Genomic DNA, 25,321 nt, shown 5'->3' with positions numbered 1-25,321 from the left:
ACCATCATCACCATCAACAGCATCACCACCATCAACATCATCACCATCACCACAGTCACCATCGCCATCACCACCATCAACATCACTGCAGTCATCACCATCATCAGGATCAACACCATCAACATCATCACCATCATCAGGGTCATCAACATCATCACCATCACCAGGGTCATCAACATCATCACCATGACCATAATCACCGTCATCACAGTCATCACCATCATCACTGTCATCATCACCACCATCAACATCATCCCCATCACCATACCATTGCCATCATTACCATCACCATCATCAGGGTCATCACCGTCATCAGTGTCAACACTGAAATCTAATTTTAAAATCAAAAGAGTTCCACTGTTTTCTATACCCACCAGGGAGGGAAGAAACGATTCCTTCCCTCTTAGCTGCAGTGCCTGGAGCTACAGAAGTAAGCCAAAAAAAAAAAAAAAAAATTTAAAGCCAGAGTCTTGCTCTGTCGCCAGGCTAGAGTGCAGTTGTGTGATCTCATTCACTGCAACCTCGGCCGCCTGGGTTCAAGCGATTCTCCTGCCTCAGCCTCCCGAGTAACTAGGGTTACATGAATGCGCCACCACCCCCAGCTAATTTTTGTAATTTTAGTAGACACAGGGCTTTGCCATGTTGGCCAGGCTGGTCTTGAACCCCTGACCTCAGGTGATCTGCCTGCCTCACCCTAGTAAGCATTTTTAAAATGGGGTTTCTATCAAGTCCCAAAATTCTGGACTGAGATCCAAAACCCTGCGGTGCCGTCTATTTAGAGACCACCTCCACACTGCGCAGGCTTTTTACACTAAATGAAGTACAAGTCTTAAGGCTTGCTCCGTCTCCCAGCCTGGTGCTTGCCTAGCACAAAAGACACGTCCTGGAAGAGGAAGCAGAGCTCCCAGGAAGGGCATGGTTCTGCTTGTTCCCGAACTCTGCCCTGTTCCCGATGCTGTGGCTAACCCTTCAGTGGCCACTCATCACTGCTTACGAACAGTTGCTCATGTGTGGCAGGATTCCTACAAGAAGGCCACTTCCCAATTTTAAAAAGCTCTGGGGAGACTGGTATCCAGTTTTGTTTATATCTAATCTTCTGACATCTTTTTAGTTCTAAAGCTATGAAAAAAATGACAAATAGCCCAAGATGCATGTCAAACATGAATAGATTAATACATACTTTAAATTTATACTGTTAATACCCAAGTATGCACTGAATTTTACTGGTCTATTGTTGAGATATGAAAGTCCTTAAACTTCAAAATGATAACTGAATAACTTTTATAATAAAAGGAATTAAAGAGGATCTAAAATCAAAATCAAAATTTGTTATTAAAGTAATGAGTTTACCAAATAATTTAAAAATAGCCAATCTGAGGGTGGATCATATGATGTGGCTTTCTAAAATTCCAGGCCTTATAATTGCTTCCTTGAAGCAAGAATGGGGTATCACTAAGGACTGAATTCAATCAGCTGAAAGACATATTAACCTCAAGAGACTACTATATGTTAACCTAAGCCATGGAGTCCTCTTCTTACACGAGATTGTAATCCAGGAGATAAGACTTCTGATTTTAATGTTTCCAAGTAATTTCTTTTAACACAGTTTGGTGAAGTAAGTCTGGTGTAATATTGCACATAGTTTTGTTCCCATTGGAGCCTTTTTTGTAAACTCAGAATTTCCCATATATTTGTTTAATGCATCAACCTGGACCTGTTACTCAGGAACTGCTACCTCTGCTGTGGTGCTGTGGTTGCTATACAGCTCTGCCATTAAGGCCAACAATCTGTACACGGGGGGCTCTGCTCGCTCCTGCAAACTCCCAGTTCATGACATACAAAGTCAGAGTTATTCAGGCAAGCTGGAATGCCAGCCGTTTGCTCAGTCACTCCCCCAGTAAGTGAGAGGTGGACGCGGACCAGCGTTTCTTCAAACCTTCCCTGGGCCATGCGCTGGGATAGGGTTTCCTTTTCAAAGACAGAGTGAAGAGAAATTCACAGGAATACTGCCCTTTACCTGCCTGCGTCACTCAGGCAGCCCAGGGAACACTCAGACCTGAAGCCAGGACCAACGTCTACAGAGTGTGTGCTCATTCCCCCAGGCCACCCCACACCTGAGGTGTGACTCCAAAGAGGATGGAGACACTGGGTCCACACCACAGGGCACTAACTTTTACTCTACTGTGCAGGTCCCATGTGAACCTGGGTGGGCCATGTACTGACACCTCCATCAATATGACTGTAAGGCAGGGACTGGTGTGGTGCCTGCAGCCAGGATGCTTAGGAAGATGAGTGGGCCAGCACACCCAAACCAAGAACCACGCTGGCATAAATGGCAGCATCTCTCGTCAGTGTTACCAGCACACAGTGGGAATCACATGCACAGCGTCACCCAGTGATGTTCTCTCATCCTTTACCTCTCTGATCTTCACTTGTAGAGGCAGGCCCCTCTAAGGAGCCAGCGGCCTCCAGAGACCAACACACCAAAACATGCCAATGTGGGAGGCCTGGCACCACACGGATGCCACATTCTCCGGCCCAAGGTCCTCCTTTGGTCCCTGTATATCAGTACCAGGACTCCCAGAACACAGCTCTGTCTCTCCACCTCCTGTAGCTACAGCCTGGCCGTCCTCTCCTGGCGTGCACCTCTGTGCAGGAGCTTCCAGACGGCACGATCTCCCACACCCCTCGCCCACACAGGCCCCTACCTGACACACCCCCACTCCATCCCAGCATCCCTCTCTGCCTGCTGTCTTCCCTGGCCGACCTGACTACTTCCGGCTCTCTGGTCCTCTCAGTCTTCATGCCTCACCAACAGGAAGAATACTATATAGTAACCTGGTCCCAATAGGTAGCATGCCCCATTACATCAACACAGTGCTGGGGTGAACCAGGCAGAGGGGTGAACCAGGCAGAGGTCACTGTCTGTCCACCACTGCCAGTCCTGGTTCTTCCCAGGTCTCAAAGCTAGGCACAAAGGTCCTGTGCCGGTTTCTAAACCGCCAGCCTTAGGGGAAAAGGACACGTGCAGTCCTGGCCTCCCTGCAGTTAGCATAACCCCCACCTGGTTTGGGGGCATCCCCAGGAGGCCCCGCACCTGGCTCCATTGTTCTGGTTGCTGCCACAGCTCTCGGCCCCCTCACCCAAGCCTGCTCCCCAAACCCCTCCCATCACTGAGCTGCTCTCCATGGTAGAAACTCTTGCGGAGCCCAGGCCTCTGCCCAGCTGCTGTCTTCCATAAAAAGTCTCCACACACCACCATGGCCAGCACCGACACGTTGTACACCATGACTGCTTAATAACTTCCATGTGCCAAAGCTGTCTCAGGGCTCAGCAGTCCTCTTGATCCCCAACCTTCAGTCCCACTGAAGTAACTGGCATTCTTCCACAAAGCCCTGACCTACACCACAGGGGCAGAGGTAAGTATGCTTCCTTAGTTAATCCACTAACTTTCACGAAGGGAGAATGGTTTCACTGTTAGGCCCATTCTGCAGTGAAGGCATGGCCAGCCTTTTCCAGCAGATTGCATGCTGTCCCTGCCCCTGTGCTGACGTTAACATAACAGCAGGCTTTCTGTCTGGTTCTTCCCACCCTCCAGTCTGCTACCAAGGGACCATGGCAACATGACAGCATTTGGATCCTAGGCCAAAATTCACGAGACTCGAAACTGCAAGGGAAGTGTCCCTCCCTCTCCTCTGTGGGTTTTGCCAAAAGCTAACCTACTAGGCTGATTTCTCATCACACGTCAGCCTCCCGTGGAGCACCTCCCGTGGAGCACCTGCTCACCTTGACGCCCGGGGGTCCTGCTGGTGCCCTCTCCTGTGTCAGGCAGCCTGCTGCTTGCCCGAAGCCCGACTCCCATGCTGTCTGGAGACGCAGAGCCGTTGGCCTGGCTACCAAGGGCGTTCATGTGTGTAGGGATGGGCTCGAAGGTAGGATCCAGCTCCAGGATCAGCCTGTTGAGCTGCTCGATGGACTGGTCGATGTCCAGGGTGGGCGAGCCTGGGGAGGGGCCTGTGCTCAGCTCTGAGCCGGCTCCATTCACAACCTGGTCGCCTGGAAACCTGGGTTTGAATGCTTTGCTGGGAGAGGGCTGCTGTGTGTCGGGGGGATGTGGCCCACTGCCCACACCCCTCTGGACAGCCACCCTGCTGCTGGTCCCTCGGGTGGGGGTGAGTGGGATTCTTGGCTGGGCCTGGACGAGGCCAGGGTTGTCTGCAGGGCCTCGGCTCACCAGTCGGGCCTCCCCGTCGGGGGCGAAGCTATACTGGTGAGCCACCACCATCTGCTGCTGGCGTACCCAGGTCTGCGTGGAGTAGCTGCTCTGCCCATAGGCCTGCATCTGGGGGGACACCGAGGGCTTCCTCAGCAGGGACTGGGGCTGCTTGGGCTCTCGACTCCCAAAAGTCCGCTCCCGCTCATAGTGGGTGTCCATGCCAAGGCCCAGGTCCGGAACAAGGGTGCCCTGTGGATCTTCACCAACGTTGCTGCCGAAACCATCAGACAGGAGTGAGTTCTGGCTGCTCTTGTGGCAGGTGAAGGGGCCCAGGTGGGCTGACTGCGGCCCTTCTGAGGAGGACAGGGTCCCAAGGCTGTCCACACTGTGCAGGTCATGGTGGGGCATCTCGTCATCCAGAATGTCCGTCTCCCGGTCCTTCAGAGCAGCGTCTCCATTCACGTGGACCTGAGCCGGTACCACATGGCGAGTCCCACTGTACTTGCTTCGAGCATCAGTCATTTCCTTCAGGGAGCTTCCAGAATCTTCCAGGCCAAAGCCACTGAGCAGCTGGTCCAACTCGGCCTTCTCCTGAGCACTCAGGCCCCTCTTGGTTCCCGGAGCCAGGCGCTCTTCCGTCTTATCAGTCCTGGCAGAGGCTGTGGAGTGGCCAGAGTCGCTGCTGACAGACAAGGTGTGGTCACTGTGGTCTGGGCTGCTGGTGGCCGGGACGGCCTGGGGACCCCCTGGGATGCCAGGATCCGAGGAGCTTTTCTTCCTCACCTTCGCGTAAAGGCTGCCATCAACAGGGCCCTGCGTGTGTAGCACTGCGGGGCAGAAAAGCAGAGAGAGGCTTTCAGTCAGGGATGAAGCCAGCCTCACACCCTCGGAATGAGCGTGTGCATTTGTCTAAGCAAATAAATGGACTCAAAAGATGACTAACGATAAACAGGGACAAAGACTCCTCTAAGATCACAAAGTTCTACACATACTCTGGAGCATGCCAATGAAAAGGAATGCAAATAAACAAACATCTTCAGCCTCTAGAATCATTTCTACCTTTCCATGCAGAACAAACTGTCATTCTGAGCTCTGGGATTCTTCACCTTCTGAATCATCTTGCCTTGAGGGCTCACTGTTAGTTTCATCATGATTATGAATGCTGAACCGGGCTCAGCTCATAAATCCCCGAGGCTGGACTGTTCGTCCTACACAAAGAGCTTCCATCTATAGACCTGTCTAACATTTGTTGAGCATCAGTCAGGGGCCGGGTAGCAAATTCCTATTAAACTGAATGTCTTGCTGGACCCCGTCTCTATTAAAATACAAAAATTAGCCAGAAATGGTGGCACACTTCCGCAGTCCCAGCTACTCGGCAGGCTGAGGCAGGAGAATCACTTGAACCTGGGAGGCAGAGGTTGCAGTGAGCAGTGCACTCCAGCCTGGGCAAAAGAGCGAGGCTCTGTCTCAAAACACACACACACACACACACACACACACACACACACAACGACAACAACAAAACTGCACGCCTGCTCAAATGTCAACATGAAATTCAACGCAAAGAGAAAGTGCAAGAATTGATTGCACTTCCCGTCTGGAGCAGCATCTTTGGGCCAAGCAGGTGCCTGGTGAATGTCTCAGGACCACAAACAGATGACGCTGACTTGCATGCACTGATTTCCATACATGGAATGTCAGGAAAATAAAACTTTGAATTAAAATGTGGGCGGAAGGACTCCATGTTTGGGTCCCCTTCCACGAACACTCCCTTCATGGAAGCTGTTTTCCTCTCTCCTGGATTTCCACTCTGGGGTCCCCTTCCACACTCTCATGGAAGCCTGTCTTCCCCATCTAAACTCCAGCTCTCTCTCTGTTCCCTTCTACTCATTGTGGAAGCTGCTTTCCTCTCCCAGAATCCATCTTTCTGGACTCTCTCACTCAGTGTGAGAGTTAGCTGTTTCTTTCTCTCTCCTTCTCCTGTTTCTCTCTCTCTAAATAAATCACTTTCTAAAAACAAACAAACAAAAAATAAACAAATAAAGTGTGGGCAGGGAGGGCTGAAACTTCAGCTGCTATTATTAATCATGGCCACGGCTCTGGCATTCGGGGACTCCCGAGCCTCAATCTGCTGACTGGCCAACCACCGCGACCACACAGGGCGGGTCCTTGCCAGGAGCCTCCTAAAGGAAGCTGGAGTGTGTAGTCAGCACATGCCTCACCCCGTGGGCCTCCCCCACCTTCTTCTACTTTCTCAACTATGAAATGGCAGGCATTCCACAGCCAGGGAGCTGCTGGTGGTGGGAAACCCACGCTTTGTGGGCACCTGGGATTTGAGACGCGAGCCACTACCTGACAGTGGCCACCAAGCCTGGCCCAGGAGCCCTCTGGAGGGACCTCCTCTAAGCATGTACCTCACAGCCCCAGGCTCCAGGCTGATGCACTGCCACGGTCAGCGGCTACTGGCTTTTTTGAAAACACTGGGACAGCGTGTTGGGACAGAGTCCCAAGAGGTACTTGGGTGTGGTGCTGAAAACGCACCCACGCCAGGCTTTCTTCTTGTTTCAACTGTGCCCAATGGAAAGCACACAGAGGAGCGGGGAGAGGGGAGTGTGCACACAGGGTATGGGCCCGCCTGCAGTGGCCCGGACTCCCATCCTAAAGTCAAGCCTAGGGGAGGGAGGGTCTGGGAGTAGAAATGCTACACAAAATGCTGAAAATAAACCAAGTCTGCAAGGCAGGGAACGTGATGGCAGGACATACGCCATGGGATTCATCCAAGGTATCGGCCTCAGGGTCTGCTGCTGTTTTCTGAGTACCTCTTATTGGCAGGGCAGGTGCGTTGTGCATTTTCTCTAATTTTCACAGCATGATCTATGTTGTTATTTCTTGTTTATCTATAAGGAACTGAAGCTTAAACAGAATAAATAACTTGCCCAAGGTCCGGCAGCTGCTAGGAGGTGCAGGTGGGCCTAGAACTGGGTGCACTGGCCCTGTGTGCTCCTGCTGGCCCACTGCCCACCAGCTCAGAGAGCACCAGGAGAGCACACCCCTGGAGGCTCTGTCAGTGGCCCTGCCCACAAGGAGGAGGCACTGAACTCACATTGCTCTGACCAGGCATCAGCAAGTGATACCTTTGAGAGAAAGATGGAAAGCATCTTTGTATCTTTCATTCCATTGAAAGATAGGACGCATTCCATTTTATAAATGAAAAACCAGGAAACTGAACAGTCTGCATGTCATGACTGGGAACACACACAGAGTAAATGGTGGAATGGGGATCCCATCTTCAAGGATAAAGGGAAACAGCCATCTCTGAAGCCTGGGTCAGGCTTCAGACCAGGCAGAGACTAAAACACCTCCGTCACCCAGCTCTGTGTAAATTAAACAAAAGAACACCTGGAAAGACTGGACTAAATTATAAGGCACGTGCAAATATGATCTCTACAATTTCAAAAATATAAACTGCAGTCCATTTGTTTATGCAATCACTAGGTGACTGTGCAGTAAAGTGGTCCCTTGAAGAAGTTATGGCAACATATGAACACCAGTTCAAATCTCAGCTCTATCCTGAGTCCACCCTTCAGGTTCCACCAGCCGGAGCATTCACCTTGACCTTCAGCTTCCCAGCTATAAAATGAGGGTGTGGTTAGATGGTATGTAAAGGTTGAGCTGAGGATTAAATGCCATAGCACACGGGTGAGTGTCTTTATAGACCCTGAGTAAACATCAATTTAATTTGGTTTCTGTTTAGATTCCCTGTTACCAGGAAAATTGAACAAATGTAAGACCTGGTAAATCCTTCCTGAGTGTTCTCAGAGTGTGAGAAGGAGGCACTGATAAACAGCTTCTGCTTCGTGAGAATGACAGAGACTACTCCCCCTCCCCACAATGGAGGGCGCTGCATGGCCATCAGTCTGGTCCCGCCCACGCTCGGCAGGCAGCCAGGACACACATGGCAGGGTCACACAGCGCAGGGCATGAGCCTGCCCATTACAGTCACAGATTTCATGCTGCTACGTCTGTATATTTCTGACTTCCTACACCCTTCTCCCTAAATCTAAGTTAAAATCAACTGGCACAATGACTTTTTAAAAAAGCCCAAGATTGAACCCGGAAGGCAGAGGTTGCAGTGAGCCGAGATCGTGCCATTGCACTCCAGCCTGGGCGACAGAGCCAGACTCCGTCTCAAAAAAAAAAAAAAAAAAAAAAAAAAGGCCAACAATGAGATGTAAAAAAAATTCCTCTAATCTAAATTAAAATGCTCTCAAAAAGTGCTTATTAATCAGTCTGAGGTAGAATCCTCCAGCCAGCTCCCTGTCCCCCTGCTAAGAACGTACCTGATTAGAAGGCCCTGAACAAATGGTAAGGCACAGGGTATTCCCTCTCCCAGGGGGTGTGAATAATCCTATTTTATTAGTAGTAGAAATCTTAAAATAATAACAGATACATTAACAACAACACCATTTCCATTACCATTGACTAAACACCCGATCTATGCCAGGCTCATTGTGAGCACTCAGAGCAGGGTCTCGTCAAATCCTGACAACCCCGGTGGCATTCAGTCTCCTTCCTATTAATACATGGGAGCACAGCCATGGGACAGAGAGGATGCAGTCCAGCCCTGTCCAGCTCCAAAGACCGGGCTGGACTCTTCCTAAACTTCCTGCTACATACATAGGTGATTTCCTTCATTAGAAAATGCCCAACAAGTGTTCAATGTACAGGAAAAGAATATGAAACATATCAAGTGAATCCCACAACAGGACTGGTCAAGCTTCTGAATCACTTTGTAGGAGCACAGATCTTTCTAAAGGTGCAGAGCTCCGGGCAGGCTCTCCCAGGAGCTTCACTGGCAACCCCCTGCACCCATACCTTCGTGGTCTTGAGCGGGGGAAGGGGAGTCTGCCTCAGCGAGAGAGAAGGAGAAGGGGCCTCTGGAATGCATGGTTCCTATCCTGTTTTCTCGTAAAAGGCTATCACTTTGCAAAAGGATGGACTTGAACCTCAGTTGGACAGAGGAGATGGCTGTTTCCCTTCATCCTTGAAGATGGGATTCCCATTCCGTCATTTACGCTATGTGTGTTCCTGGTCATGACATTCAGGTTCCAGGTCATGACATTCATAGCAAACAAGCAAACAGAAAACTACTACCAACCAAAACCAAACACACACACAGCCCACAAGGATCTGAAGGTAGAAGGTCCCCTGCAGGCCAGGTGTTCCCACTCTCTGGGCCTCCTCCTCCTCCCAGCCGGCACAGCCAGGTCCTGCCATCCGTGAGAGCCGGAAACAGGGCGGCCATGGCTGCTGACCTGGCTGGTCTCCAACTGATAATGAACACAATTGGAAAAGTACCTGAAGTCACCCAATTTAAGGCTTCAAAATGAAAAAAAAAAAAAAAAAAAAAAAAAGTGAACCTAAAGGTTAGCCCATATGCTTATGAAGCAGGAAGCATGGGCCAGAGATCCAATAGACATTTGAACATTATCTGACCACAGTGTGCTCGGAACCAGGGGTACAAAGATGAATGGGACGAAGCCCTGGCAAACAGCAGGTGCAATCCAATGGCACCGTGCTACCTGCCGCTTCCAGTCTCCTTTATTCTCTTGCCACCTGTGCAGCTGGCATTTCATGCTCAAACCCACACAGTTCCAAATGGGTACACGTCTGTCTTCTGCGCTCTGCGTCATCTATCTTCTCACCTACGGAAAGAGCTTGATCTAAACACTTGCTGCCATTGTTATGCTTTCTAAGACTCAATGCAAAAGCTGCAGGATAAGAACAATATAAAGAGAATCCTGACTAGAAATGAAACCTAACAGGGGCGTGGATGTAGGGTCACTGCATGGCTGACTGCCAGTCTCACCAATGAGAAACCAAACAGGAGCCCACACCCTGTTGTTTGCAGCCACCAAAGGCGCAGGTCCATCATTAAAGGATACCCTCCTTAACTGATAGCAGAATGCTACTGATAATACGGCTCTGATTTGGAAAAGTGGTGTGGAAAGTGATTTTCTGCATCCAGACCAGAGAAATGACACAGCCAATTAAACGTCCATCTGTGGTTCCTGGGCATGGGCTGTGGGTGAGGTTCCTGGTGCCCTGAGCTCCTAGGGGCAGGGAGGGTGAGAAGCCCCTACCAGCTGAGGGAGACTGCAGGGCTTCAAGTATCTGCTCTGTCTCTGGCACCTGAGATGATATCAGGGATGCCACTGCTATGAGGGAGGTAGTGGGCTAAGGACAGAGTTCTAAAAGGTGGGGTCCTGCTGCTCGTCTGCCCCTTCGATATTTATATATAATTAAGTAACATATGTTAACATTTTGCGTCCATCTCAAAGGAAGCATGGGGAAGTCCAAATCAACCCTTATTCTGCAAATTCAAAACCTGATCCCAGAGTATGAGGAAGTAACTCATGGGGATCCCACAGTTTTTCAGCTGCGGATGCAGGAGGAAAACCTTTCTGCATCTCAGTCCAGGGTACACCATCCCATTCGGTGTCCCCTTTCCTTCTGCACTGCCACTAGCCCCGGCCAACCAGCATCCAGGACCTCCCCTCCCAAGGGAGCCTGTCCACTGGCTAGCAATGATTTCCTCGTGACCAGGTCCTCGTTAAAAGTCCAACAAACATAAATATGGCCCTAAACGACTTCCACTGCATTACACACCAGAGAGGTTTATCGCCTAGAAAAGAACCAGAAGGAAGAAAATATAGAGCATACATTCTTGTCTCCTTGGAGGACCTGCAGCAACAGCCACTTCCTCACCCAACCTCCCTGCAGGAAATCCTTCTCTCTCCCAGTTTCTGAGAGGTGGCTTTCCCACAAGAAAACAAGAGGGTAAGAGGCACTCAGTATTTCAAAAATCAGTTTTCAAAAAATGGAGAAAACCAGAAAAAATATCAAAACATCCCTTCCATTCTTGCTGAAAACAGGCCAGCCAACGCCCACTGTGCTCCCAGGCATGCCAGCCAAAGGGACAGCTGACCTCACACTTCAGTGCCCTCCATCATCAATCACTCAGCAACCAAAAATATCAGTCGCTCATCTGTCGTGCACGGAAGTGTCCACTGGCCCTGCTTCCAACAGAAAGTTGGTTTGAAGCAAAGGAAGGAGAAATCTGATAGATTTATGAAGTGACATGGAAGCTTTCCTTTTTCCGGGTACTGACACTAAGAATCCCATGTTCTATTTTTGTGACAGGTGTGCTTGAAAAGTCACTTTTCATTTCAAAAGAAATAGCAGTATCCTCCCCGCAATGTTTTAGTTTCAAAGGAGAAACTAGAAAAGTCTTCTCCATGAAAGATGGTAAGAGTTGACTAAGCACTTGCCATGATTGCTAGTCATAAATGGGGACTGAAAAGCAATATTCAGCCCAGTCCCTGTGATGTTTTGGAGAACAGACCAGTCCCCTTGAGGAACAGAGAGAGGAACAAGAGATGGAAAGGGTGGTGGGCACGTTTTATGGCATCTGAACAGACAGATCAACAGAGGCAAGGGAAAGACGGGCGACGTGTGAGAAGGCATGGCCGATGCTGAAGCGGCCACCCTCAGGTGAACCAGGTGAGGCCGTGGGAATTGCCGCCTTCATCACCAGAAGAACAGGGAGCATTCTGGAAACACCTCTCTCCCACAACTCAACTGACCTCCTAAGGACAAGCCCATCATGCAAGCAAGCTCCTCCTGTGCACTCAGCACACTGTCAGGCCCCGGGAATCCCACTCGGTTCCCAAAGCATTCCTGTGAAGCAGGAAACAAAGTCCGTTTTACAGATGAGAAATCAGAGGCTGAGAGAGTCTGCACCAACATTTAAGATTTTTTTTTTACAAGCCTACAGAATGGAACACCTGAAATTTAAACTGGCCTCTCTCCAACTCCAAAACCCACGCTTTCCGTTCCTTAAAAATGATGAAATTCTAATCCTAATCAATCGCCTCTATATTTCACAGAGGAAATATCTAGAGCAACACACACACACACACACACACACACACACATTCTCTCACACTCATATACACCTCACTCACTTTCCAGAGACGATTAAGCACTTTGTGCTTTCCTCCCTAGCTCCTAAAATGATTCATTCATTTTCGGGGACAGACTGTCACAGCCACTACAGTGATGGTCAAAGTTCTATGTTCTGTTTTTTGCAGGAAGTGCATTTCTATCCTCACGGTTAAGGGATCTGGTGCTGTTCTCAGCATGGACTCTTCAGTTCCCCCTCACGCCCGTGGTACCAGCAGCCCCACTGGGGTCAGGAGCCCTGGATATGTGAGAGGTCCTGCCTGCACCTGGAGCACCATGGGAAACAGGTGGCTTCTCCAGACACAGCCAGAAACTGTCCTGTCTCTAGGTCACCCTCAAATGACTCACTTGGGGCTGCCCAGCTCTATCAGTTCACCCCAAACAGTCTCAATAAGCAGAGGTAATGGATAATGTCAGCAGCCACAAGTCCCCATGATAAGGCTCTGACATGGAGAAGATGGAGAAGCTTCGCTTTCAAGAACAAGCGCTCATCTGCAGGCAGCCACCTGGAGGGGTCTCAAAGACCACACTGAGTGAACACTGCCAGACTCAAAGGGCTCAACTGTATCGCTCCACATAGGTGACATTCTGGGGTGGAGACACTGTGTCTGGACACAGATGGGTGTGGTCAGGGCCAGGAGAAGAGTGGAGGCTGCAAATGGTGGAAGGAATGATTTGGGCAATAGAAATATTTGCGTCTTGATAGTGGTGGGAGTGTCACGGCATACGGTGTATCAAACTCAGACAACTGTACACTAAATAGGGCAAATTTTACTGCATTTAAATTGCACCTGAATTAAAACAACCATCGTGAGGTCAAGGCAGAAATGAGATGAACAGCAAACTAGGCCCCAACCTGAGCTGGCTCCTCTTGATCTCTTTCCTTCCTCCCCTCTTCCCCCTCCTCCCTTCCTCCTCTTCCCCCTCTTCCCCCTCCTCCCTTCCTCCTCTTCCCCCTCCTCGCTTTCCTTCTCTTCCCCCTCCTCCCTTCTCCTCCCTTTCCTCCTCTTCCCCCTCCTCGATTTCCTTCTCTTCCCCCTCCTCCCTTTCCTCCTCTTCCCCCTCCTCCCTTTCCTCCTCTTCCCCCTCCTTCCTTCTCCTCCCTTTCCTTCTCTTCCCCCTCCTCCCTTTCCTCCTCTTCCCCCTCCTCCCTTTCCTCCTCTTCCCCTCCTCCCTTTCCTCCTCTTCCCCTCCTCCCTTTCCTCCTCTTCCCCCTCCTCCCTTTCCTCCTCTTCCTTCTCCTCCCTTTCCTTCTCTTCCTCCTCCTCCCTTTCCTCCTCTTCCCCTCCTCCCTTTCCTCCTCTTCCTCCTCCTCCCTTTCCTCCTCTTCCTCCTCCTCCCTTTCCTTCTCTTCCTCCTCCTCCCTTTCCTTCTCTTCCCCCTCCTCCCTTTCTTTCTCTTCCTCCTCCTCCCTTTCTCTTCCTCCTCCTTCCTCTTCTCCCTCTTCTTCCTCCTCTTACCCCTCCTCCCTTTCCTTCTCTTCCCCTTCCTCCCTTTCCTCTTCTCCCTCCTCCCTTTCCTCTTCTTCCTTTTCCTCCTCTTCACCCACCCCTCCTTCCTCCTTCTCCCTCTCCCCCTTGCCCTCTTCTCCCTTCAAAGGCCTTCCCTCCTCTTCCTAACTCCCACAAGACAAAGAAAACTCTCTCTCCCTGGGATTCCCTTTACACCTCATTTTCGCATAAAGCAGCTTTTGACATTTCCATTGGAGTGATTCATGTGCACATCTTCCCTCCCCTTTTAGAAGCTCTGGCATCATCCAGGCTTGAGTCCTGGCTTGATCATAGCTGTGTTAACTTCAGATGAATCACTCAGCCTCTCTGTGCCTCACTTCCCTTGTCTGTAGAGAAGCAGCCTGTAGAAGGGGGTGTTTGCTGATATCAGTTCCAGGGATCACTAGGATTCAACAAGAAAGGCATGGCACACAGCAGACATTGGTCAAACCCTCCATTCTGTGCTTTACCCCTCCCTGGTCAAGTGAAGAATTCCCAGAACTCACATGTGATTCATGTGTAGGTCCTCTGGGTGCAGAGCTGAGAAACAGAGGAGTGCTCCATGAACATCTAATCAGCGAGTACACAGAACACAGGTCCACTGACTTCCCGCCTCGGGAATTACACTAAGGCATTGTTCTCTAATGTAAAGCTATGGCAAAAGGTGGTTTTAAAAAGCATATTCAAAAGTTCCGTAAGTCATTTTTTGATATGACTCAAATTGTCCCAGGCACCAATTTTGCTAACCGTCCACACCGTGCGACTTTATGGCTAAGCTGCCGGCTCAGGCTCTCACCAGCTGTAAAACTGTTTTCCCATCCACACTTTTTCTGTGTCTTTGGTGACTGACAGCAATGATGGTAACAGCAGCACTAACAAGCTAAATGGGCAAGCACTGTCTCCAGTGCACTTTGTACCTACTGCCTCATTTGAGGCTCAAAGCAAACCCAGAAGGGGCATGGATTCTCCTCTGCTGAAGCCACGAGGCTAGGGGGCTACAAGGGATCAGAGCACGCCCAGCTTTCACAGTGACAGGGGTAAGGGTGATCTGGCAGGTCCCGCCATGCGCACCCAGGGTTCTCATCACTACATCACTGCACCTCCTCTCAGCAGTGAGAGAACACTTCTCCTGGATTTGCTTAGTCAACTGATGGACGAGCCATGGCACCGGGGCTGGACTTGTGAGTTTTCCAGCAGACCATTCGGTTGATGGGTCTGGGGCTGCACAATGTGGAACAGCCAGTGGGGGTTTCAGTGTTGGTGAGGACGGGTGCTGATGGAGTGCCTGGATTTCAGGCTCCCGAGCATGGAAGAGTCCATCACCAAACCAGGGGGGCTGAAAACTAGGCTGTGGCCCAGAGCACGAGGCAGGGTTGCAAGGGGTTAACAATGAGATAGGGAGCATTCTCACTTATTCGGCCAGGGAGGGGGGTACAAGAAGCCCTGGTGGTGTCCCAAGGGTACCAGCTCCCTGGAGGCCTGATAGGCGCAGAAAGACCTTCCCAAAGTCAGGAGGCGATGTTGGAGCCAAGAGGTTTCTTCTTAAGGGGACTTGTGTTACCTTACCCATCGCATATGCAAAAATCACTCTTTTTTTCCATGTGGACATTTATAATTAGAACATGCATAACCTCTCACTAAAACAAGGTTTGCTTTAATTTTAATGCAATAGAATTCTGACTCTGCTAATTAATGATTTTTGGAGTTTTATGAAATCATTTTCTTTTCCAGAGAAAAATCAAGAGCTAAGAAATGAGGACTACACTTGGGTCTTTGAGAACACTGCTTTTCGTCTACTAAGTCAGAGACTCTATGACTTTCACATATTTCAGGATAGAATGAAATGTGCTCTTTTCCTCTGACTTTTTTTAATATAAAAAAAAAAGACAGTAATAAACTCTACTCTGTAGGGACAACTCTTTCTCTCCTTAGGCAGCATAACTACATTCTAAGGCATGCTTCCCTTGGTGCATCAGTTTCACCTTGAAAGTGAACTCCTTCCCAAGCCCCAAACCAGTCCCTTCCCAGGCCCCAAACCCAAATCACCCTCTGAGCTCCCAGGAGGGGAGGCTGCCGGGGCAGCACCAGGACACCTTGCTGAGACTGCCCAAGGGCTCTGGAAAACCCCTCCCTGTGGAATAAAGCTGAGCTCCTTACTCACACTTTCTAAAAACCAGGCAGACTGCAAATTCTTGGAGAAATGCAGAGCAGAAACAAGTAACAAAAGCAAGAACTGGAGCAGAATCTTCCACACAGAAATGCCTGCCCAGCCACAAACCGCCTCTCCGGGAAGGGAAGGCGTCCCACTGTGAAGCAGCAGCGACTCAGGAGATGGGCCAGATTCCAAGCGCTCCCACGGTCTCCTGGGCGAGGTTCCGGAATGTGGCGATAAAGGAGCGCTGGGCTATGAGTGGGGCTGTGTCAGGCGTGTCCCAGACACCGCCAAGGTGCCCCCACAGCCGCACTGACAGTGCAGCAGGCCAGGGTGGCTCCCCAGGCAGATCTCTCACACTAGCACACCAGTGCAGGATTGGCATTCAGCGGGCACCTATCTCAGACCTCTGACCAGGCAGCCCAGTTCCCTTTTGGGTGCTCCTAACTGTGAAAACACTGGGGCCCAAGCTCAGAGGAAAAGAGGAGGTCCTGTTGGCTATCTGAGGCCACCCAAGCCAGCCAGCCACGGAGGCAGCTCGCAGACACCATGTCAGACCATCACTGAACTCTTCCCCAAAAAGAAGTCGGTAAGTTAAAACTCCTGCAGCCTGCAAACCAATAAAGGCATTCCTGGACGAGTCCTGAGCAACATTCCTTCTTGCCCGGTTAAAGCATCCATTCTGCTGATCATTCCATTCCATGATGCCCTCTCCTCCTGGCTAGCACCAGCTCTTTCCCTCTGGAAGTCTTGGCGATAGGTAAGTCTCACCACGCACACAGCTCAGTTTCAGGTCTTTGTAGCCTTACGGAAGCCACACAGATGCACACATGCACACACACGCACCACACACACAGGCAAACACACATGCATGCACACACACGCACGTGCACACACACACACACGTTGCACACACACACAGACACACACACACTAACATACAAATGCTCCCTGCTTACCTTCCTTCACGACAGCCCAGTGGCTCTCTCGGTCTGCACCTCTGAGCCCAGTTTTCTTTGACGCAGCCCTTCACAGCAGGACAGTGGCATGCCAGGGAGCGGGTGTGTGTGCCACCTCCTTTCCAGCACCTGGCTTCCCGCTAGTGTACAAGGTAAAAGATCTCCTTGCCTATGCAGGGACTTTGATTCCGCCAAAAAGGCCAGGGCAATGTAAACACGAGGGTGGGGCTTGGTGCACTCAGGTTGAGTGAAATTTGAAGGAGGAGGAGGCCGAGGAGGTGGGGTAAGGAGCTCTTCCTGGGAGTCCCTCACCAGGCTTCTGCATTCACTGCTGAGCATTCTGAACTGATGTCCAGGAGCCAACACCAACCCACGTGGCTTACAAAGCACAGTTTCAGCCTCCTTTTGCTTTCTTCAAACTAACCAGGCAGAAAATCTCTGCACACATGCTCCATCTCCTGGGAGCTGTCTCTGTCTTTTATGCGGGATGTGGCTGAGAGTACAGAGTGAGTGTTCACTGCACACAGCATATTTTGTGTGGTTAGCCCAGCCCTCCACGTTCTGTGTTCAGTGTAGCAGATCCTTTTCATCTCAGACCTCATTACATTCAATGTAGGTGGGCTTCAGCCAGTGGCTTACTCTCTGCTTTGGCTCAGCATGGACCACAGTACCAAACACACACTTTTACTCTTTAAATGAACACAGCATGCCACAGCAAACAAGCAACAGCCCATTTTGATGTCTTCAGGTTCCCACGGCACAATGGAAACCCTTTTAAAATCACCAATCAGCCATCCAGGGGAGACAGGATATACCTGGGCTGTAAGTGCAGGCAGAGGGTAACAAGTCTTCAATAAATCACCTGAGATGGCCACGACGGCATATGTCGCTTACAGGAGGTTAAGATAAAACTCAGCACACCCTTGGGAGAAAGAATCTCTTTTACGATGAGACATAATGCACTTATTGTGCAAGAAGTTCTATTAAATTTGGTATTCTTTAAAGGGTATTGGCTAACCCACCTTCCTATCAAGAGAACCGAAATTATTGTTACCACTCTGCAAATGACAAGATTGCTGCAGTAAAGGCAGTGACTAATTTACCACAAAATAGTTTGCTTTAAAGACTACACATCAAAAGAAAAGAGATTAGGAGCAGTGAACACAATGCAATGAATGTGTGTGTCTCTCTCCTGAGCAACCAGGTTCTTGCCAAACTGTGGCTAACTCCATGTCTAGAAATGGCCAGGGGGTCCCAGCCTCCTACAGGTTACAAATCTTAAAATCAGACCAGTGTATCACAGCACTGTGCAAGAAAAGCAACAGCCAAGGTACCTTTATCCATTTCCAACAGAAGCAGCAGGATTAGTTACACGTTCAAAAGGAGTGTTTCCTTTCATGTGGCTCTGGGTTGGGTTTGATTTGGGTGGGGTTGGGGTTTTTTGTTGTTTTGTTTTGTTTTTGGTGGCTGAGGGCGAATTTTCTCCATGCAGATGACAGCTTTGTAAACGGGCTGCCACAACGGGCACCCACTGGTTTTCCCATCCTGTTTATGTAGCTGGCAGCCGCTGAGCAGGCAGTCTCACTCAGAACGCTCGCATCTTCCACACGTTCCCTGTTAACGGGTCTTGATTACATGGAGCCTGTTCAGGCTGTTAGTATTAACTTCTTTTGAAACAACGAGGTCTTTGAAGCTTTGCTGATATTTGGCCAGAAGGCAGCGCTGTGGCTCAGAGTGTTTTGAAAGGCCCCAAGCCTTTTCACCCTGAAGGGTTGTAATTTTGTGCAGGAGGCCGGCCAGTTGCCCCTTAGTATATGCGGCTGATTGGTTCCAAGACACCAGCACCCCCCAATCCCCCTCCACCCCTCATGAGTGAACCAAATCTGTGCATACTCAAATCCTGCAGTCGGCCTTGAGGAATGTGAGTATAGAAAAAGTGGGCTCTCCATATACACAGGTTTCTCATCCTAAAAACACTGCATTTTCAATCTGTGTGTTGGCTGAAAAAAATCTGCATATAATGGACTCGCACAGTTCAAACCCATATCTTTCGAGGGACCACCGTGTAGCTAATAAGAAAAGAGTTGCTGAGTTTCCCGAGTTATCTCTGAACATAGCAAGAGGGACAGGAGGCTGGCAGGATGTTTAGTGCCACTCCTATCTGGGACTCCCTAAAGGCAGAAGAAAATTCCAGAATGGGAAGCCAATTAGAAGGATGGGAAAAGATGTGGAAATTTCCAAAAGTAGTGTGAAAGATCAGAGGTGTAAGAATATCCTAAGGCCGGGCCAGGTGTGGTGGCTCACGCCTATAATCCCAGCACTTTGGGAGGCCAAGACGGGAGGATCATGAGGTCAAGAGATCAAGACCATCCTGGCCAACATGGTGAAACCCCATCTCTACTAAAAATACAAAAAATAACCAGGTGTGGTGGCACGCGCCTGTATTCCTAGCTACTCGGGAGGCTGAGGCAGGAGAATTGCTTGAACCTGGGAGGCGGAGGTTGCCGTGAGCCGAAATCACACCACTGCACTCCAGCCTGGAGCCTGGCGACACAGTGAGACTGTGTCTCAAAAAAAAGAAAAAAGAAAAAAAGAATATCCTAAGGCCAAAACACAGGCAAGAATGTTCACAAGCAGCATTATTCATACTAGACGAAAAGTGGGAGGAGTCCAAATGCACAGCAGCTGATAAATGAGTAAGCAGAGTGTGGCATGTCCACACAGATGAAGCCTGAACACTTAGGCTGAGTGAAAGAAGCAAATCACAGAAGACCGTGCATTGCACAGTACCATTGAGTGAGATGTCCAGAATGGGGAAACAGAGAGAGAAGGAAAGCAGCTTCCCAGTTGCCAGGGGCTGAGGAAGGGAGGAACTGGGAATGACTGCTAATGAGCACAGGGCTTCTTGTGGGGTGATGAAGATGTTCTGGAACCACATAACAGCAACAGCTGCACAACCTTGGGAATGTACTAAAAATCAATGCATTGTATACTTAAAAATGATTAGAATGGTAAATTTATATGCTATGAGTCTGATCTTAATTAATAAAAAATAAGAATATTCACAGGCTAGAAACGACATGGTTAACAAGGGCATATTTAGAAAGCAGTGGCGACCAGACCAAGGCTCACACATACACTCAGGTTTACTGCAAAGCGTCTGGGGACAGAGGCAGGCTCCAACGCCTGGGGCACACAGCATCTAAGGAGAGAGGAGACACTCTCTCCTGTGTGCGGGTCACTGGAATAAAACCGATGCTGTGGTCAGACCATCCTCTAATGCAGGGTTCCAGGCCGAAAGAAAGCTGCCCACCTGGATCACAAGGTCAGGAGTTCGAGACCAGCCTGACCAACATGGTGAAACCTGTCTCTACTAAAAATACAAAAATTAGCCAGGCATGGTGGCACATGTCTGTAGTCCTAGCTATTCAGGAGGCTGAGGCAGGAGAATCGCTTGAACTCAGAAGGCGGAGGTTGTAGTGAGCTGAGATCGTGCCACTGCACTCCAGCCTGGGTGACAGAGCGGGACTCCATCTCAAAAAACGAAAGCTGCCCACCTAGACGGATCTGAGTGTGGCTTCTGAGGAGGCCATTACCTGCACTGCAGGTCAGAAGGTGACGTGCAGGGCCTCCTGTGAAGTCCCTCCTCACGACAAACACATGAAAGTGACATCTAAATTCACATAGCTTCTGGTAGAAAGTTAAACATGCATTGGGTCCGACTCCACTGTGCTGAGGGAAGGGCTGGATACATGCAGCGAAGAACAGGAGCAAGGGAGCTGGAGCAGCTTCGAGAGAAGGGAGACGCCTGGCTGCCACACCTCAAGAGCTCGAGGCTTTCAAAGTTTGGTGGTAGTTGAGGGCATGTCGTGAGAAATTCTAATGTCAAAGCACCAAACTTAAAACATCAAGAGCAACACGGATCCACTGTGCTTCCTCTCCTAACCTATCTAGATGCACAGCACATGCTGTCTCCCTCGCCTGTGACCCATGTCCATGCCCCCACTGATGTGCACGCCTCTGAAATCACAGAGGCCCTACCAGAGTGGCATCCACACATCACTGAGCACACCACCCTGCCCACCCCAGCAACCATCCATTGCTAGGGGAGGCTCCTCCAAGCTGTCCCAGGTCTCAACACTTCTACTCCCCAGAGAATTGCCCACTCCCAGGAGACAACCTCACCTGCCTTCCACAAATCAAGCGATGTCATAGCCAGCGAACTCACTCCCAGTCTGCTCTCCACCCTTCTCTGCATCCTGACTCCTGCACCAGGCACTCTGCCATGGACACACCCATGGTGCTCTCAACCTCCTGCTCTGTCAGTCCAGTCCCTGCCAACACTGAGCTCGGCACATCGGCAGAAGGAGCATCACAGCCAGCGACCAACCTCCGACTCCTGGCTTCACCACCTAGCCCTCTGACCCCTCAGAGTGTGGTAAAGATGAAATATATTAATGCAAGCTGCGTGCTCAGAAGGTTGTGAGGCTCTTGAGCAGCACTCAGCAAGGGTGAGCTCTGATAACAACAGCCATTAGCCATGCCAGCCCTGTCCTGGCCTCTGCACGGAGCTGTGCCATCCCATTCAGCTCTGTATCTGCAGTGTCCAGCACTGCCGATGCTCAGTGAGGCAGGGAGGAGATGGAGACTGGGTCCTGAGTCCTACAGAGGCTGCCTGGCGAGCACACAGCCTCTGGTTTTCTTTGATGAGCTTCCCAGAAAGTGACATTCTGCCTTCACTCCCCAGGTGACCTACCGGAATCCTCAGACTTATTAACAAGAGAGCGATATCTTACATGTACAGGAATTAAGAATGAACCTCCAATACTAAGAGAAAGATGGTTTCCTTGCAGCCTCTGCCCACCTTCAGGAAAGCACCCAGAGTGCCCATCACTCCGTGGCTCCCCTGCCGATTTTCCTTCTGCCTCACCCTAGTCAGGGGCCCAGCAGAATCCCAGACTCACCGGACCTGCTACGAGTTCAGAGGCAGTGTATGGGCATTGTTGCCACCAATGAAGGACAGCCGCTGATATACTGGCAGAATTCCCACAATCAATCAACTATTTTGCTAACCATTTGGCCTAATTTCAGTGAGAATATATCCCAGATCACAAATTAGCTCACATTCACACTGATAAAAATAAATACTACTGAATTTTCATAGTGTAACTTTCCATAGACTGTCACCACCATGAATCCTAAGTTAATTCTATTTCCCATGGTGGAGTCTGAAAGTCCACGATGTCCAAGGGTACATTTTCCTTGTTAGGAAATCATCACTACGCACATATAAAACACTGAACACAACTGTGGCTCTTGGTATGTGGAAGAAAACTTCCTGGGGATAGTTGTCCACTCCACCTGGGCCCCATCAACTGGAGGGGGTCCCCCTGCATCCATGACAGGCAGGTGCAGGCACGGCGCGCACAGGACATTTGCTGGGGACGCCCTCCATCTGTCCGCAGAAGCCTGCTTTCCCAGCTCCTGGGGTCAACGGCTTTCCCTGCACTTTGCATCAGTCTCTCGGCCCCTGAGGATTTAAACCTGCGCTCCCAATTCCAGCCAGAGCAACTGTCATTGGGTGTGCACCCTTTACTGGCCTTGACCTTGGCCCCCTCTCCGTGACGTGCTCTAATCACACCCCTGGCTCACACAGCAGAGTGGCCACCCTGTCTCCTACCCTGGTTCACGGCCCTCCACACCAGGCCTCCCCGACAGAGAATGAGGCTCTACGAATATGGCTGCCATGAGGCAAGGAGCCGAGGTGGTCTCAGCTTCACTCAGCCTGACGTGTGTCCCCATCCAGCACAGTGTCCGCAGGGGGAAAGCAGTGTTGTGGAAACCAGCTTTCATTCACAAAGTCGGTCAGAATTGCTCCGATCAGCAAGATAAACTGAGCTAATCTGCAGACCTCTTAAAGCTCACTTTTCTTATGTAACAGCACAAGTTGCCATTATATGAATCCTATTTTTCAAGAAATAGTTGGATGTTACCTAAAATATCCTCTGCAATCTGTGCTATGTTAAAAAATTTCAGTAAGGAACACACCCACTAGTCTGACATCTATGCCTTCTACCTCACAAGCCCTGCACTCCACAACATCTTAGATAACAGTAACGAAATACAACTGCATCCCGTCCTTGGACTTACAAAGAGACTAAGACACGATTCATATGCAACTGAATGCATGTTTAACATCAAGTATCTTGTTTGTCAACATTTCAACACCATTTTAATGATGTAAAGTCCCAGAATCAACGGTACAGGGCTGGAGTGCCCAACTTTCAATAGCAGAACTCGATCTTCATGCAAATCTTTATGCAGAAACCTAATATGAAAAACAGAAAAAGATCAGGGTGGGGCTGGGGCTGTGGAGGGTTCTGGCAGGAGTGGATGGAGAGAGGATGGGGCTTCTCCTTAAGAACCAACTTGGAATCCTGGAGCCAGAGGCATAGAGTTTGAGAGCTGTTGACCCCAAGAGCGTCATCACTCCCAAGGTCAACGCCAGTGCCGAGAACATCACCGTAAAACGCAGGAGAATCATTTGCTTACAGGGAGTGTGCACGTGGATGCTGGTCTCCTAGCCCAAATGGCTGAAAGTGGCCAGAGACACGGGCCATGAGGGTGCACCTTTGTAAGGGTCCCTGTCCCCACAGGGAAAAAAGACCCAAGTCAAAGACTGTCCCATCTGCCCCTTTTGTATGAATACCTCCCTTTTCCCCTAGTCATCCACAACCTTTCCCTCCCCTGGGAATCCCTGGCAGCTCTGTCTTGCAGCACTTCCCAAAGAAAGGAGTCTTGCATGTGTAATCTAAAAAGCCTCTGCGGACATGCCTTTAAGCCTTAAAGGGAAGAGCGTGAGCATGCACAAGTCCTCCTCTTCCAGCCAAGGGCTGAGGAAGGTAGTGAGAATGCCCAGTGGGCCAGGCACACAGGAGCGTGTGCATGTGAGGAAGATTGCCTTTCTTCAGTCCAGCCTCATTCTCTCTCACAGTTTGGTTCTGTTTATCAAATACTTAAAAGTCAGCAGGTGCTCTCCCGGACTTGGCACAAGTGCAATTGCAGGCTCTACAGAGAGGCAAAATAAAGTTGCAGCCCCACCTCTTCCTGGCAATGGAGAGGAAGGTTCTGCCCAAGGAAGAAACAGATGGAAACTCACCAGGTTTGACTGAGTGCCATTCAGGCAACCTACTCATGTCAGGAGACAGGCAAAAGAACACATCTGGGAAGAGGGGCTTGACTGAGACGTAACTTGGAAAAGGGTGTCAGCAAGAACTTTGTAAGAAGAATAGGATCAAACCCTCACTATAGCAAGGTCCACACACACACACTGCTGCTCACGCTGGGTGTGTCAAATTTGGTGACTCAGGGTCCCAGGGAGACTATGGGGTTGGAGCCCTCTTCTAGGTTCACATCTCAGGGAATCCACCAGCAGAAGAACAGCCAAGGTTGTAGTCCCCACAGGTGGGAATTAAAGTCCAAAGATCCACAGGTTTGGGGAAGGAATGCAGGGCAGGGGCATGAATCATTGCATGCATGTTGGTTAAGTGGGCGGGGGTCACCAAAGAGGGGTGGAGATACTGATCACAAATAGAGGAGAGTGAAAAGAGATTAAGACGCACAGCTCCGAGGCTGGGCATGGTGGCTCACGACTGTATCCTCAGCTCTTTGCGAGGCTGAGGCAGGCAGATCACGAGGTCAAGAGATTGAGACCATCCTGGCCAACATGGTGAAACCCCATCTTTACGAAAAATACAAAAATTAGCTGGGTGTGGTGGCGGGCACCTGCAGTCCCAGCTACTCGGGAGGCTGAGGCAGGGAGCTGCTTGAACCCTGGAGGCAGAGGTTGCAGAGAGCCAAGATTGGGCCACTGCACTCCAGCCTGGGCAACAGAGCAAGAATCCCTCTTAAAGAAATAAAGAAAAAAAAAAAGAAGATACAGTAACTGCAGTAATATAAACAAGTCACCCACCTTCCAGACCCATCTGCATGCACAGGACACCCCATCCAGTGGGATGTTGGGAGTACCCTTCCTCCTGGAAAGCAGAAGAGGCCCAAGGTTTGTGTGCCAAGTAGGGGCTGGGGGTCCCTGAGGACCTGAGACAAGTATAGTCAACTCTCAGCACCACTTTTCACTGTCCCAGGGGTGACACTACTTAACTCTTAAGGCCACCATTGGGACACTCATGTGGGCTGATTTCTGCAAACGTGTACGCGACGACACACAACTTGAGCCAATTCCTCTGATTCCCATCAAATTAGAAAAGTCACGAACACTTAACAAGACGGCAGCTCAGGGCCTGGAACAACTTTCTGACTGCCTCCAATGCCACCCTCACTCTTCTGATGGGCCGTATCAGTTTTTAGTAAGTAACACCCACATGACTTGATCCTGGTTTTAACAGAGGATGAGCCTCACACTTCAGACAGGAGGAAGCCGGCGCCCCCCAGGCCACTCTCTCAGGCGACATTCAGGAGG

The 25,321-nt window shown here is 50.1% G+C and overlaps 1 protein-coding gene across 15 annotated transcripts in view; it reads right to left on the bottom strand.

The window, feature by feature from the left end:
- The window catches only part of TNS3 (tensin 3), a 315,320-nt gene that overhangs the window by 81,540 nt on the left and 208,459 nt on the right, over nucleotides 1–25,321 (bottom strand). For all 15 annotated transcript variants that reach the window (XM_032244265.1, XM_032244267.1, XM_032244273.1 and 12 more), the window contains one exon: nucleotides 3,787–5,043. In XM_032244265.1, coding sequence (XP_032100156.1) covers nucleotides 3,787–5,043 — 1,257 coding nt within the window. The remainder of the gene's footprint in view (nucleotides 1–3,786; nucleotides 5,044–25,321) is intronic.

This window comes from Sapajus apella, unplaced genomic scaffold (assembly GCF_009761245.1).
Source record: "Sapajus apella isolate SASKATOON/1434 unplaced genomic scaffold, GSC_monkey_1.0 scaffold54, whole genome shotgun sequence".
Taxonomy (NCBI): domain Eukaryota; kingdom Metazoa; phylum Chordata; class Mammalia; order Primates; family Cebidae; genus Sapajus; species Sapajus apella.
This window is presented reverse-complemented; position numbering and strand designations above follow the sequence as displayed.